We start from the raw sequence: 16,920 nt of genomic DNA on the forward strand, positions 1-16,920 counted from the left end.
ATAGTCAGCTATCCGGTCAAAAAAGCCTCGCTTGACTTGCAAATAAACAAAACGTTATTACTTCTTTAATTTTTTGTTATATCCATAATATGGTATCATGTTGGTTTTAAATAGCTATGAATCATTCTGCCTTGAATTGATTTTACAAAAATACTTTAAAATGCTTTTTGTGTTTCAGTGAAGGCCATGGGAAATTGACAGTGTTTTCTGTAAAAGCTATGCTGTCTACAATGTGTGGTGGAAAAATAGTGGATAAACTAAGGTGTAAGTATACTTAAGAATAATGTATTATTTGAAGACAATGCTGTTGAATTTAATTTATTGATTGAGCCTGTGCCTTGCAGATTTCTAACCATGAGCTCCATCCAGTGGTTTCTGTAAAGACTTGAATTGTAAAATAACTGCAAGCTTTGTCATTGCATGTATCAGAAATTAAAGAACAGATGTCTGCAGATAAAAGTAAAATAAATAGGTTTCCATATCAGATCTGCAAATAACTTTGGGATGGAATTCTTACAGAAAGGTTGTTATAAGAACAGTACAATTGTAATTAATTAACAACAATTTGTGACATGATTCTCCTGAACTGCAAAGATAAATGTTATGCTTAAATTAACTGTAGTTAGTAATTCCAATTTACAAGTATTGCAAACAAAAAAGAAAGTTATTTCTTTGGAATAGACAATAATGAAAAACTTAACTATTTACTACATATATCTAGATTGTAGCACTGAAGCTTATTGGAAAATATTGAATTGATACTGCAGTGAGTTTTATAGCCATTATATATTATTTGGTACAATTGTAGCTTATATTACAATGTGCTCTCTGGATAGCTATTATTATCCCTTTGGTAATGGTTAATTACATATTTTATACATTTTCAAACTGTCTTGTTTGCTTACAATGCCTTGACGTTGTCTGTATAACTTGGTACCACCATTCCTAGGGATGAGCTGAGACATGGAGAATAGTGTAACACTGACACGTTTGCTATTCTCTCTGTAAGTGGTAAAGCTTAACTGTGTGTTGTTTAACTAAATTATCCAAGTGCATGCAAAAATGTTACACCTAAATCATATTAATGGTACCTGATATGTAACTCCTTAGAGGTAAAAATGTTTTAGAAAAGCTAAAACCACTTACCCACTCAACTTAGATCTTCAGTATTATTCTTCCTTTCCTGTCAGACTGCAACTATATATATATATATATATATATATATATATATATATATATATATATATATATATATATATATATATATAATATATGATGTATTTTTAAATGTGATACATCTCCAAGCTCTGCAAACCTGGTCATCAGTCAACTTTGAAGAAGTTACTGCAAAGAGGTATACAGTAAAAGTGCATGACATACGGTAGTATACCTGGACTTCCAAATACAAACAAACTGACAAAGTGCAGCACTAAAGACTAATCATACAGTTGAAATCAGTGACAACAAGAAACCTCCAGGTGGAGCCATGTACTCAGTGGAGTGCTGCAGGGATCTGTGCTTGGACCCCTGTTGTTTCCGATCTACATAAATGACTTCAGAGGATAATCAGCGAGCTTGTGAAATTTGCAGATGACACAAAGCTTGGGGGAGCGGCTGTCTAGTCCTAGGTGTCCCAAAATTCCCATATACTCAAAATCTTATGTCTTGTAACCATCTGCCACTAAGATCGATTTGAACCACAGTCTACCACCATTTCCATCAATGGAATAATTCAGTCTGCTCATGGGTATGTAGGCCTCAGAACACAGAAATGTATTGTGACACATTCATTGTGTCTTATGGAGGCACAGTACAATACCACATACAACTGAGTCTCGCTGTATGTCACAATGCATCATTTGCATATGGGTGCTTGATATCAGATAGACTGGGCTAGAGCAAATTCAGTTCACTTTCATCTCGGTCCCAGTGGCAAATGAAAAACAAGGTATTGGTAATGACTGACTTTATGGGGTGTTTAAGAGAAAGATAATATAGTCAGCAAGACCTGTTGATAAATTAACCCTATGTTTTATGTTTTTTTTATTTCTTCCAGACATATTTTCTCAGATTTCAGACTCTAATGGAATGATGATATATACAAAGTTTGATCAGTTTTTGAGAGAAATATTAAAGCTCCCGACAGCTGTGTTTGAAGGCCCTTCTTTTGGATACACAGAACATTCGGTTCGAACGTGTTTTCCACAACAGGTAAATAAAACAATCCCTATCTTCATCAAGACTACAACAATTGCCTGTTCAAGTATTTTCTTAGTCAGTGACATTCTGCAGCATATTTGGAATTGTTTGATTTCAGCACTCTTGAATACGAAGTATAGGCATACAAAATAGTACATCTAAAATTAGGATTTATCGCATAACTGAGTCTGAAAGTTGATACAACACTGTGCGTAACTTAATCTGCCACAAACCTAGTAAAATTAGGGCAAGTTTTTTTAATTGCAAATTAGTACCATGTCATTGCAAGCTGAAGAAGACAGCCAGATACTGATATGTCATTGCAGGCTCAAATATATATTTGTGGATAACAAGACTGAGGAGTATTATTATTATTATTATTATTATTATTATTATTATTATTATTATTATTATTATTATTATTCACTACCCCAGACTAGGCAAACCAAATTCTTTAATACCAGAAGTTTCTGTGGACAAAAAAGCTCAATTATCTTTAACAAACAGATGGCGCCATCTGAGATTTTAATCGCTAGCTTATACTGAGCTGATCTTAGTCATTCTATAGCTTCTACAGTAGAAATAGTGTGCAATGATTTTTTTAGCCAAGAGCATTAAAAATGGTGTAGTCTGCTACTCATATCAAAGAAAAAGCAAAGGCCGATTTTTGCTGAAACAAATGGCCTGGGTGGGTTGTTGGAAACATACCTTTTTCTTCTTAGGGTTTACTCTTGTAAACCAGATTTTGATGTGCCTCTAGCCATCAACAGTACTCAACACATCGTACACCCATTTAAAATTAGTTCTTGCTGGACAGTTAATATGTAACATGAAGTCAAATTCTTTTTTTTTTTTTTTTTTTAACTGTAATATGTGTTTGTTTTGTTTTTTTGTTTTTTTTTCCTTGTATGGAATTCTGTGGTATTGTTGGACCAATACTCTACAGATCTGATGTTCAATATAAAGCTTTACTGAAACCCTGTGCAGTGGAATTGAGAGTTTAGCCCTCTAATCATACAATCTGATCACAATTCAAGGTTCTTCCAGGTCCATATACTAAGCAGCATCCGTCATGTGCTGCTAGCTACAGCCAATCCTATTAGAGCTTGCGTCACTGGAAACAACACAAGCAGACATGATACAAAAAGCCATATTCACAAATAATTTAACACTGTGCTATTTTATTTTTTAAAGGGAGATTTCCATGGTGATTAATACAAGAGCCCTTACTGTACCTGCACCTTATTTGTTTCTTGTTAATTCTGCAATATTAGCAGATTTGTTCGTTTTACAAACAAATGGTGCACGCGCTATTGACATCACCAGAGACCCCTCCCTTGCTTTTCATAACAAGCTAGTATGTTTGTGGAATATGTATCAAGACTTTTGTGGTACAGTGTTACAATCCCCTCTACACTGCCACTGTTAAATCTTTACTTTGGGTGAACTGGACAAGACACCTTAAGTCGTTCATATTTTATTTATTTTGGCTTTTTTTTTATCAAAACTGGGTTTTAATCTTTTTTTTTTTTTGTTTGGTTTGTTTTGTTCCAGAAAAAGATTGCGCTGAATGTGTTTTTAGATGCATTAATGGCTGACCCACCTCCCCAATGCCTGGTCTGGCTACCTCTTATGCACCGACTGGCCAATGTGGAGAATGGTAAACTGCAGTTCTGTTCTTATGAATCATTAAGTCTCTCTCGTCAATTAAAATGCCTGTTGTCCAGAAAAAAATCAGTTTCTATGTTTTTTGCTGACAAAAATTCCACAAGACACCTTTTTTTCAAAGTAAAAATTAAGTCATTGATAACACTTGATCATAAATTCTTTCCCCGGTATCCTTTATCAATACGAGTACACCACTTTAAATCATTCAAATTCACCAAATCTATAGGACCACCGTATTAACAAGTTGGGAAACAGACATTATCCTAGTGGTTGAAATCTAAGTACAGTATAAGCAATTTAGTTATGCTATGAACTTAATTTTGAACAGTTCTGTATCTCGATTATGTACAGCAATATTTGTCATAATGAAAGGAAACCTACATCATTCTGATCTTTGAGTTTCATGTTGAAGGCTTGGTTAAGAAATCCTACCCCAATTTTTTTTTTTTTTTTCAGTCTTCCATCCTGTGGAATGTTCATATTGTCATAATGAAAGCATGATGGGATTTAGGTACCGATGCCAACAGTGCCACAATTACCAACTCTGCCAGAACTGTTTTTGGCGTGGTCATGCCAGCGGCACCCACAGCAACCAACACCAGATGAAGGAACATTCTTCTTGGGTAAGAAACATTCTTTTGCATCGAATGCAAATTATAAAACCCTGAGTCTCCATGTCCAGTTGTGTTTCCACAAACACAACCTACAGTATAATGTTTATTTATAAGGATTATGGTGTATAGTTTTATTTTTGTTGTTTTGTTTTTTAAACCACTTATACTTTGGTACCAGACCTCTGTCTCATAACTTGATCCTGTTCATTTGAAACCTGAAAGCTTCAGGACAGGCATGTGGAAACAAAACCGTGTCGGGACAGAAGCCCTGTTGCTGTAAATAGTTTGTGTGTGTCGGAATGTAAGTTTGGCAGGGATGGGGTTAAATCTATCCCGGCCAGCAATCACATGTGTGGCCATGCCCCATTTAGATAATTGGTGCTAATTGGGGAATGGCCACATGTATAAAAGGAAGGAAAACCCCTTTGTCTGGGAGGGAGAAGGAGAGGCTAATGCTAATGCTAATGCTAATGCCAATGCCAATGCCAATGCCAATGCCCAGCCTATAGTACATATTGCTTTGTTTAACCTTTTATTTTGGCCCTTGTGCCTGTTTATTTGTTGTTTTGTTTATTAAATGTGCACTCTAGTGCTTAAACTGCAAAATTAAAAACAGGAACAAATAAACAGGCACAAGGGCCAAAATAAACAGTTAAACAAAACAATATGTACTATAGGCTGGGCATTAGCCTTTGCTATATGTATACAAACACACATTAAAACACCCGCATACTCCTTCCACATACCATTTTAGACATGCTTCTCAAGATCCAATTGTCTGAACCCTCTAAAGATAGAGATGGTGATTTCATTCCATGCTGTAATGCACGTGCTGTAAGTTTATTTTTGCTGTCAGTTTGTGTGTTCGCTTTAATATAAAAAAAAAACTCTACAGCCGTTGCAAGTAATGAAAAAAGCTTAAAATGTGTAGCTCTGTTCCCCGGTTGACTTCTTATCCAGCACACGCCTCCCTGCTACGTGATGACGTAGTTCCCTCGGGTACTAAATAGCAAACCAGGCCAAAAAAAACGTCCGCAGCCGTGGCGGTGGAAACGGGTTAAAGACAGGGAGTTCTTGCATAGTATATTCATAAGAACAGTGAAGTTCAAAATAAAAGGTACCTTGACCACTGTAATAAATTAGATGCAGAGTAATATAGATCTCATAGTGTGTAGAGTAACTCTGTGAAAATTGGCACTTGATAACAGGACCATTGCTTAGTTCATGCTGGTATGTGTTAGTAGTGTATTTCTGGAACACAGGTACTATTTAGAAAATGACTTTGCTAAGCAGCCTGTGCATGTTAATGAAGGTATGTGTTATCAGCCCTCCTGACTGTAATGTGTGGTATGTTGTTTGTCATGATTAGAAAAGACTTCCCAGATGTTTTATACTCCCACATGAAATCTTACACAGATGAATCTGCTCTATTCAAGCTCCCAAAGCTGCCACACACTCTGAATGCATTGTGAATCAAGATAACTGGAGCTGCTGCCTACTGTTTAAAAGCAAACATAGCATATGGTATGCTGATTATCTGTTTTGTGATGACTATTCAACACTTTAATTTGCTATGGTGTTCCATCCTACTTTTTATAAATCTTTTTAACCCCTTTATTGAACTGACCCACATTTCTTACTGCTAGAATCTAGTCACAATGGCAACCTTGGACCTCAAATTCTGTACTTTCGAACAGTTATAAAGTGCCGGTAATGTGTGCAAGTTATTATTTTTCAAAAATGTGTTTGTGACACATTGTATAAGAGATGCAGAAAAAAAGAGTTGCACTTCAAAGGAATATATCTCGTCTGTCTCTGCATACACCTACACTAGTCATGGATTATTTTTGAAGTACATTTAACCATTATGCAGATTGTATATTTTGTATTCATTAATACAGCTTATTTATTTTTATGAAAAGCAATGGCTTTCAGTTTTATTCTAGCACCTTTTTAAATCATTAAATTGAAATAATAAAAAAATGAAAACACGTTATTCATGTGTTGAATGTCAGTTGAAAAGATTATTTGGTTAAAGACTGTTAAAACAATTCTGGAGAATGAAATGGGAAAGCTCAACTTGTACATATTCTGTTGGGATCACATTGTGTTGGGACTATAAATCAAAATAATGTTCCTAGTATTAAAAAGATGTTGTTCCCACATAATAGACTTGCAATCACATTGTTAAATGGCATATGATTTATTGAAAATGTGTTCGCAAGAAAGAAGTCCTATCAAGTTTTGTGTATTGAATCCTATGAAGGCATCATGTGCAGTTTTGCTAATTTTAAGGTATGTTTCCTACATTATTATGAATATGTTTAAATATATGTATTGCATCTTTTAACGCTAAACAACATAATGACGACTGAAGTTGTTTAAATATGGTGATCACATTAAATAATGGATGAAAAGTTGGACAAATTACGTAGGATTCAGTACAAATTGAGGAAAAGTAAGAATGTGGCATAGTTCATTTCTGCAAATATACCCTATGGTAGTTATAAGCTGAAACAACTTCCATAGTAAATATTAATTTTTTCTCAAAATTCCCATATTATAGACCCTTGTCCTACCAGCTAAACATAACTAATATATCATATTTATTATTTACAGGCTACTATTGTTAAAGAGCGCACCTGTGTACTGTACATTTATTTGACACAATTTTACAGTATTGGATTTTGATGGATTTTTGTTGTAGTTTTTCAATTGAGGAATCCAAGGCTTCTCAGATGAATGTAAAACCAATCCCCAGAATTTAAAAATAAATGAAAAGTAGCCTTTAAATAAGAAGACATGCAAAGCTTCTATTTTTTATTATTCTTCATATGGAATGTCGGGTGAAGCTTTTCCGAAACATACAACAGGTTTATAAATATGATCACAATTGCAAGGTCTAGAATCGCTCACCAGATGGCAGTAGAAGCTTCCAAATACTGTACATTGTGTTTAGAATCTGATACTCCTTGGCGGGTAACTTTAATGTATTTGTACTTGTTAAAACAAAACATATTACAACTGTCTTTGAATTATGCCCATAAACCTGTGCATGCATGTCACAAACAGAGTACTGTACCAGCTTTACCATTTTCACAAAACAGTAGTAGCACCTTACTAGGTAGTCTTGGGGCTCAACAGCAGAAAACAACATGGTATCACCTGACAGCACAAACATATTGTAACATAGAGGGATAGGATATTATCATGTTTTACAAACACTGTAATGAAGTAGCAATAAAAAGCTGTATAAAATACATACAGTAGTGTATCAAAGACAAAGAAAAAGTCAGCAGAGACGCCCCCTTCCCAGGTATGTAGTTAGATGGGACCTGTTCAAAGAATTTAATAACAAATATTGCCTGACCATCTTTTACTCAACCGCACTGCATCTATTGATGACTATACATTTCTTTCTGGAATACCAATATAGAATCTCCAGATGCCAAATCGTAATTGTGTAAGGATGTCCAACATATGATAGGTGTTACAGAAACTTGGTTGTCTGAGAGTGATGGAGACGAATATAATATTAGTGGGTATGCACTGTATAGGAAAGACATGCAGGACAGAAGAGGCGGAGGGGTAGTGCTATACATAAGAAATAGTCTTGAAGCCTAGGTGTTAAATCTGGACGAAGAAAACAACACAGAATCAATATGGGTCAGAATAATGGACAAAAAATCAAAGGGCATAATGATAGGAGCATGCTATAGACCGCCAAATTCAGACGCTGAGCAAAATAATCTGTTATACAATGACATTAGAAATGCGTGTAGAGGGGCTCCCGAGTGGCGCATCCAGTAAAAGTACTCGCTAGAGTGCAGGATGCGCTCTATAGTCTGGACGTCGCCGGTTCGAGTCCAGGCTATTCCACAGCCGACCGTGGACGGGAGCTCCGAGGGGGCGGCGCTCAATTGGCCGAGCGTCGTCCGGGGGGAGGGAGGGTTAGGTCGGCCAGGGTGTCCTCGGCTCACCGCGCACCAGCGACCCCTGTAGTCTGGCCGGGCGCCTGCAGGCTTGCCTGTAAGCTGCCCAGAGCTGCGTTGTCCTCCAACGCTGTAGCTCTGAGGAGGCTGCACGGTGAGTTCGCAGTGTGTAAAGAAGCGGGCGGCTGACGGCACACGCTTCGGAGGACAGCGTGTGTTCATCTTCGCCCCTCCCGAGTCAGTGCAGGGGTGGTAGCGGTGAGCTGAGCCTAAAAATAATTGGGCATTTCAAATTGGGGAGAAAATAATAAAACTGATTGGCAACGACTAAATTTTAAATAAATAAATAAATAAATAAATAAATGCGTGTAGCAAAGGAGAAGCCATACTAATGGGGGATTTCAACTTCCCCCCGTATAAAATGGGACAACCCAGTGGGGAGCATGACGGATGAAATTGACTGCTCCCTAACGCAATTTGTCAAGACACCGACTAGAGGGGAGGCATGCCTTGATTTAGTTTTTTCAAATAGCGGACAGAATAACTAAAACAACAGGTCAGAGATCCATTAGCAAACATTTGAAGTGATTTTTAAAACCCCAAAAGTAATGACTAAAGCTAAGGTTTACAATTTTAGAAAAGCAAACTATGAAGGTATGAAACAGAGACTAACAGAAGTAGATTGGAGTAAAATAGAGAAAACATCCACAGAAAAAGGATGGCTGTTTTTTAAAAATGTAGTATTCTAAAAGGTATTGACAGAGTCGACCCAGGGGACTTTTTCGACCTGAAAAAAGAAACAAGGACCAGGGATCACAAATGGAGATTAGATAAAGGGGAATTCAGAACAGAAAACAGGGCCACTTTTTCACACAGAGAATTGTGAGGGTCTGGAACCAACTCCAGTAATGTTTTTGAAGCTGACACCCTGGGATCCTTCAAGAAGCTGCTTGATGAGATTCTGGGATCAATAAGCTACTAACAACCAAACGAGCAAGATGGGCCGAATGGTCTCCTCTCGTTTGTAAACTTTCTTATGTTCTTATATCAGAATATGTTTTGCCCGCCCAGTGGTTTAATGTTGTAAATGAAAAAAAAAGTATACTCTTCTTTTGAATCTTCTCGGGTATGATATTACTGTAAAGTGCTGTACTCACAGCTATTTACATTTTCTTTCATAGCCTGATAGAAGTTTGCTGGTTTCACTGTGTGTACCTCTTTTGTAGACAACAACTACTTTATGTACTGTATGTCATCATTAAGCTGTATAGCTCAGATAGCAAAACAGAAAATAGAAAAAGGATTTTAGTTTTTTCAAAATAATTCTGGTGCTATACAGCATTGGCTTATATGGTAAAAACAGACGGTGTACTTTTTTTTTTCGGCCACATGCAATTTAACAATGTGTTTTAAAAACAAATATGTGAGCCTTGGTAGTACTACTTTCTAATTTCAGTCTGCTATTTAGTCAATAGTACTGACACGAATTGTGTAGTTGACTGCTTCCTTTCTTAACATACTGTACAATTGTCTTTGCTTACTGTAGTTAGGCTGTTTAATGAATGTCATTTTTTTTAATTTAAGCAAGCTGAAATTCTTTGGGTGATATGAAGATGATACTGAGGTTGTTTGACTTTTAAATTAACCCGACTGCCTTTTAAAGTAATTCACACTTATTATGGGTAAAGTAGTGACCCAATCTCTGCATTTTTCTATTAATAGTTCTGCTTTTGGATCTGACTGGGCAAATTATGAGGCTCAATAAACAGAATAACAGATACAGGAAAAACAAATACATAGCTCACTGTGATAGTGACGGTTTAAAACATTAAATTTAGCACCTCATGAAAAACAACTGGACTGATATATCTGTAAAATAAAATAAACTGTGGCAATGTGGCTCCATGACGGTAATTAACAGATAAGCTTCCAATACTTCCAATATCTTGAAGTAAATGTTAATTATTTTGTTGTCGTGAGCCAAGGTCCTAAGGAAGCAGCACTAATTATTTTTCTGCCAGCAAGATGAGGCACTTGCTTGACCTTGAACCAAGGGCAGCCAGTTTACTCCCTGGAAAGTTTCACAAAGATGATTGCTAGAGCTGCAAGAAAGAATGAATCGAGCCATCAATATATTACCAAGATTTTTCAAGCTTTCTCTGACTGACCTAAAGGCTGAATTACTACATTAAAAAATAAAGTAATACATCACCATGCACTCTCTTGCCTTAAGGCAGGGGGAGTTATTAGCTTTTTTTATATATATATAAATAATACAAAGCTTGACCGATAATGATTAGTTTAATTTTATAAAATATATTTTATAAAAGCATGGGCTTCAAAGCTGTATTTTATAATATTTGATTTCAGTATTAACATTTTACATTTTTTTTTTTTTTTTTTTAGTTTTGTGTTTTTAACAAAATCAAACCAAACTAGAAATGTGTATTCTGGTGTGAACAACCATTGTCAGAATATCTTCACTGTGTGAAAAGGCAGGCATGACCTACTCCAGTTTAACTGATTTCCTTGCAAATGAATAAGAACCAAGTATAGAACTAACTCTATTCGTACAATCCACAACTCTATTCGTACAATATATCATTTAGTTTATGTGTGAGACAATCTTCTTCTTTCATATGGCATTTGAAAAGCAACAGACCGAGTTTATAGCTGTATGTTGAGTTTGGAAAGCCATTTGATGGCTTCTAGGGTCGCCAGATGGATTCCACTTGTACCTCCTGTAAAAGTGTGTATTGGGCAGTGATCAGTGATTTGAGTGATGAATTCCTCTTCACCGCAGTCATGAGTAGACAACTCCTTAATTCCACACTTATGGAGGAGGGAGCCACACTTCCCATGTGTTCTAACATGGTTGAGTGCACTCCAGTGTCTTCAAGACAAGGAGAAGCCAGATAGTTCCTTTGTTAGATTTTTCAATAATTGTCTTGCTAGGGATGTTGCAGGCTGACTACATGTCTGGCCACCGGCTGTTGGTGTCTTTCCCAGCTGACAGAAGCGTCAAGGCATGGGTCCAGAAGGGTTTCCTAGACTTTAGGCGGCTGGGTGGTGGTGATTTGCTGATGTATCTGTAGGTCCGGGTTGGCTATAATCTTATTGTACTCTCGGAGAACGTCGCGTCTCGTCTGACGTTCAGCTGTGGGATATTGGAGAGTACTGGTAGCCATGGTAGTGCTGTAGATTGAAGTGCATCACTGAGCGGTGTTGATTTGTGTGTCGACAAACCTTGTGTACAGGCTGTTGCACCAGACGGACGAGCAATACTCTGCTGTCAGTAAGACCATTACTTGTGTTGCTGTCCGGAGGGTACAAGCATCGCAATCCCAGCAGGTCCCTGCAAGTTTCTGGATGATGTTGACCCTGGATTTGGTCTTGTTGCTGGAATATTCGAGGTGCTGGCGGTAGTTGAGGGTCTGATCAAGGGTGACTCCTAAGTACCTCGGTTTGTAGTCGTGCACAGGCGGGGTACTACAGAATACCACACTGAGTGGTTTCCTGGCCTCAGAACTGAGAGACAGTGCTGTCCATGAAGTACTTTGTAATTAGTGAGATATGGAATGAGAAGGACGGACAGACTCTTTGCATGACTGCAGATATTAGCAGTGTCAAATAACAATATAAATCCACCCTTCCCTAATAAATGTAATAGAAGTCAAGGGACTGGTGGCTACTTGAGTAGTTTCTTATGGGAGAGAATGAGAGCAAAAGCTGATTTTAAAAACAGGAAATAACATTGAACTGTGTAAAAACTTACTTGTGGTCCCATGAAGAGCATTTTTTTTTCTAATTTAAGAAATATGTATTTTTGTTGCATTAAAAAAAATTGTTAAATATATTTTATTCATTTTCTTATTTTACTGTAACTTTCAATAAAGGAGTCACAAAATTTGAGTTTCAATGACTACTTCTCTTTTCTTTCATAGAAATCACCTGCAAAGAAGCTGAGCCATGCGATAAGCAAGTCTCTTGGATGTGTTCCAAGCAGGGAACCCTCTCATCCTATGTTCCCTGAACAGCCAGAAAAACCTCTTGACTTAGCGCACATAGTGTAAGTAAAGGGACTCTTTAATATGTATCGTAGAACATGCAGTACCACATTTTGGAGTTTACATAAAATATGCTTTGTTTGGATTCTACCACAGCACAGGAAACATTTCTCGCACAGATCTTGTACAGCTAGGGTCAAAAGTGTTGCGTCACCTAGAATTTTAGGATTGAGACATGGTTTAAAAAAAAAAAAAAAAACTATGAACATTATATAGATCTTTTATTTAACATCATTTAATCAAAGAAACTACAAAATGATTTTGCAAAAGTCTCCTTGAAGCCATAACAGTAGTACAGTATTTCATGTTAGATTTCAAAATATCACATTTTACAATTTGTCAGTTTTTCGTAAAGTATATTGAAAACTGCAAAGCGGTATGTAATTCAATACATTAACTTAACATTATTCAGCATGTTTAATTCGACTTTATGAAGCTGTAGCTGTAAAACTCCACAACCGGTTAGACTCTGTTTTGATGGGAACTGGTACAGGAAGAGGGGTCGTTAACTTAAAAAAACAACAATTGCAGTCTTGAAGCCAGCTGTTGATCATTAGACCGTTTATTTACGTATTTATTTATTTATTTATGTATGTATGTATTAATTTTTCCTACAAACAAAAACCTGTTCACTATTTTACATCTCCACTCTCTGTTTACTGCAGTCACCACCCAGGCTCCTAATGAAGACTTGGAACTAAAATGTTGATAACGTGTTTGCAGTTTCTTATTTATGTGTGGATGAATAGTGGTGCTTTAGAATTGTGTACAATCTCTATTTGCAAGTTCTACAATTTTGCCTAAATGACAATTATCTTGTTTGATGTTAAGCCAGTGGAAGTGCAGTATTTTCATTAATTAATGTGCACTGTAATGTATTTACTTAAAGATTACTCAAAGCATTTTGCTATAAACCTTTGGTTTATCTGTAGATGTAATTTTGTTTATATTTGTTTATATTTAGATACAGTAAATAACTAAATAGAAAGAGATAGAACTATGGATACAATACATGATAAAATCTGGAAATAGATAAATAAATAAACAAACAAGTGACAGCAGTCAAAAAGTTCTTAAAGATTACAGATAAATGTTGAATAAATGTGTGCTGCTTTGATTGCAGAATTGTTTTTTCATCTGTAATATTTAAGTAAGAAATAGACAGTAACTTGGAACCAGTACAGTATTACTGAAACATCTTGAAATGTTTCCTTGCAGAATTGTTGTAAATGCTGTACAAATACCACGCAATTATAGTACAGAGTCTACCATCTCTACATACATATGAACAGGGTTAGAAGCAAATTATTTGAAACTTCAGTGTAACACTTTCATTCCGGTGTAGGCCCACCATGGGCAGCCAGGATGGACTCCACGTGACCAGTCTGCATGCTGTGAAATTTGTTTAAATTGTTCTGGATGGATACATTGCCATTTCTCAAAGCTTAATGCCTCTAATACCTTTATTTGGTTGAGATGGAAAGTAGTAAATTATGTTCTCCGGTCCATTTGAAAATGTTATTATTTGTCTTGTACCCTACTCGGATTGTACACTTAATAAATACAAATCTCTTTTTCTTGGAATTTCATCCAAGAAAGAGGCAGGATATCTATTGCCCATTTACTGCAAAATATATATTTGTATCGCTGAGTTGCCAGTCTTGGCAATCACCATTGCAGAAACGTATTTTAAACCCAGATAATAAAAAAAAAAAAAAAAAGGTCTGGCACAGAAATGTAGTCTGTATTTACAGTACACTGGGCATTTTTTTGAGGCAATTTGCATCTAATAACAACCAAACAGTGTAAACAGGCAGAATTACATTTCAAATGCCATGGTAATTCAGAAGACAGTACAGTAAGTGGAAGCGACACATTAGGGAAGTAATTAAACTGACAAACAAACAGGGAAGAAAAGTAAGACAAGTGGGTAGAGGAGATAAGGAAATCTGTTTCTTCTGCCATCTTTGTTAGTCTAATCTGAAACTAAAACACATTGGAAATGTGAAAAAAAAGCCAAGTTATCAAAAGTGCCCAGCCATTTAAAGTGGAGATATCAAAAACAGATATCAAGAAACCATTGGGGCAACTTTGCCCAGCAAAAAGCAAACGGGCACAACTGTAAAACCGATGGGGGCCAAGGTTGCCCCAATTGTTTTTTCTAACTTGTATCAAAAACACAAGGTAAGTTAGAAGAAACAATTGGGGCAGCCATGTGGGTGGGGGTCACGGTTGCCCCAATTGTTTCTACAAAAAAGTAGAAAAAAAATACCTTTACGTTTCTTTATTGAGAGCAGCGTTTATTCGAGGGCGGAGTCTATTAAACAGCTGATATCTGAGTGAGGCGTTAATTCGAGGGTGGGGTTAATTCCAAGTAATACGGTGTGTGTGTGTGTATATAATATATATATATATACCCTATACCGTATGCATGTGTGTGTATATAATATATATATATATACCCTATACCGTATGCACGTTAAAGTTATGGGTACAAATGAAAGTTTGAACATTTAAATGAACATTTGCAAGTAGTATATCAGTAAAGTTACAGCTTTTAACAAGTAACAAGGTGAACAAGATTTTGTAAATAATGATTATGTATTATCCCGATTGTATTGAAAGCTTTCATCTGATTTTTCAAACTCATAATAAGCTTGATCTGTTCATTTAGTATATTGTAACGTGTTCATGTTTAGGAAGTAGTACTCAGGGTAGGGTTGCCACCTTTTCCACAGATCAAACCCGGACATATTTCTCAGTCAACCTTGATCTATCAAAACTGCAGTATACTGTAATACAGTTTAACACAATTAAGCGGGTTGGTGATTCCCAGTCCTTACATAAAATATGCCTTTACCGTTAACAGAATGCATTATGCTACATTTATTATTTTGCTGAACTAATATGAAATCACAGAATCATCATTTATAACATATTTCAAAGCACAATAATTGCAAACTGCATCCATCTACCTGTAATTTTAGGCAACTTGAAAACTGAACAGAAATTGTTATGCACGTACTTTACATATTGTTAATGCTGTGCTTCTTTTTGCACAGCATAGTCCTTTTAGTACAGTCTCCTTAGCTTAACTGTTTACTGTCACTTGCTGAAGCTGATTTTACTGACACTTTGTAGAACAAAAGGTTCACTTAAAAACCGGACATTAGAGCATCCGGGCTTGTTAATTCCTGCCACCCGGACACAGATGCCAATTCCCGGACTGTCCGGGTCAGACCCAGACAGGTGGCAACCCTAACTCAGGGAGACAGTGTTGAATTCTCAATATGCTCTGCAACCCCCATAAACAACAACACACATTCTCCCCACTCATTCGCTCACTCCCCGTTCCCCTTACAATACATGTAACATGTATAAAAGACAGACGTGTCAAACTGAACGGACAATAAGTCCTGCAACAAAGCAATTGTCCAGGTCATTAGAATATATTTTTTAAATTTGAAAGTAAATATACTTTCAAATTATCTTTTTGTACAAAAATCTTCACTAATATACAATTGAACAAGAACTGTTGAATATTTATTTTTGTTTTCATACAGTATTAAATGGCAGTGTTTATCTGATAGTGAAACTAAATAAGTAAATATCAAGATAAATAAATAAAGAAAGAAATGTCTATATTCATTTATTTCAATATTTATATTAATTTATTTATTTATGTTTTACTTTTACCAGATATATAAGCTATCCTTCAGTATAGCTAATTCTCAGAAATTAATGTTCCTTTTTATCCTGTGGGGACTACAAATAGCGTTACTCTCATCAACCAGTATCGAGAGAGGAAACCGTACTTCCTTGCGCCAATAGGGACCACAATGAGCGTTACACTGACAGGAAACCAAACATTTTCATAGCTCAAGATCAGAATCTCAGAATGATGATGATGATGATGATGAAGATGAATGAAAAATATAACAAAGTCCCAAGAATTCTCTGCTGGCTGACTTCATTTTTCAACTAATCGTGTAGCACTGATGACAGTAACACAACACACTTGAAAACTGAAGGTTATAGGTGCAAATCCCACGTATGCCAGACCTTTTTTTGAAAGATTGAAAGATTTTTTTGCATGCAAATGTTACATTTTAAAACAGAAATAAATAATTTAACATAAGAACATAAGAAAGTTTACAAATAAGAGGAGGCCATTCAGCCCATCTTGCTCGTTTGGTTGTTAGTAGCTTATTGATCCCAGAATCTCATCAAGCAGCTTCTTGAAGGATCCCAGGGTGTCAGCTTCAACAGCATTACTGGGGAGTTGGTTCCAGACCTTCACAATTCTCTGCGTGAAAAAGTGCCCATATTTTCTGTTCTGAATGCCCCTTTATCTAATCTCCATTTGTGACCCCTGGTCCTTGTTTCTTTTTTCAGGTCAAAAAAGTCCCTTGGGTCGACATTGTCAATACCTTTTAGAAT

General features: G+C 36.3%; 1 protein-coding gene across 7 annotated transcripts in view; it reads left to right on the plus strand.

Annotated features, from left to right (window-relative positions):
- dtnbb (dystrobrevin, beta b) overlaps positions 1-16,920 on the plus strand; it is a 102,039-nt gene that overhangs the window by 26,562 nt on the left and 58,557 nt on the right. For 6 of the 7 annotated variants that reach the window (XM_034018200.3, XM_034018201.3, XM_034018202.3 and 3 more), the window contains 5 exons: positions 179-264; positions 2,057-2,211; positions 3,754-3,859; positions 4,324-4,490; positions 12,358-12,482. In XM_034018200.3, the coding sequence (XP_033874091.1) occupies positions 179-264; positions 2,057-2,211; positions 3,754-3,859; positions 4,324-4,490; positions 12,358-12,482 (639 nt within the window). Of the gene's footprint in view, positions 1-178; positions 265-2,056; positions 2,212-3,753; positions 3,860-4,323; positions 4,491-12,357; positions 12,483-13,145; positions 14,237-16,920 lie in introns of those variants that run through there. The other variant, XM_059025741.1, reaches the window with a different exon arrangement.

Source organism: Acipenser ruthenus, chromosome 6 (genome assembly GCF_902713425.1).
Source record: "Acipenser ruthenus chromosome 6, fAciRut3.2 maternal haplotype, whole genome shotgun sequence".
Classification (NCBI taxonomy): domain Eukaryota; kingdom Metazoa; phylum Chordata; class Actinopteri; order Acipenseriformes; family Acipenseridae; genus Acipenser; species Acipenser ruthenus.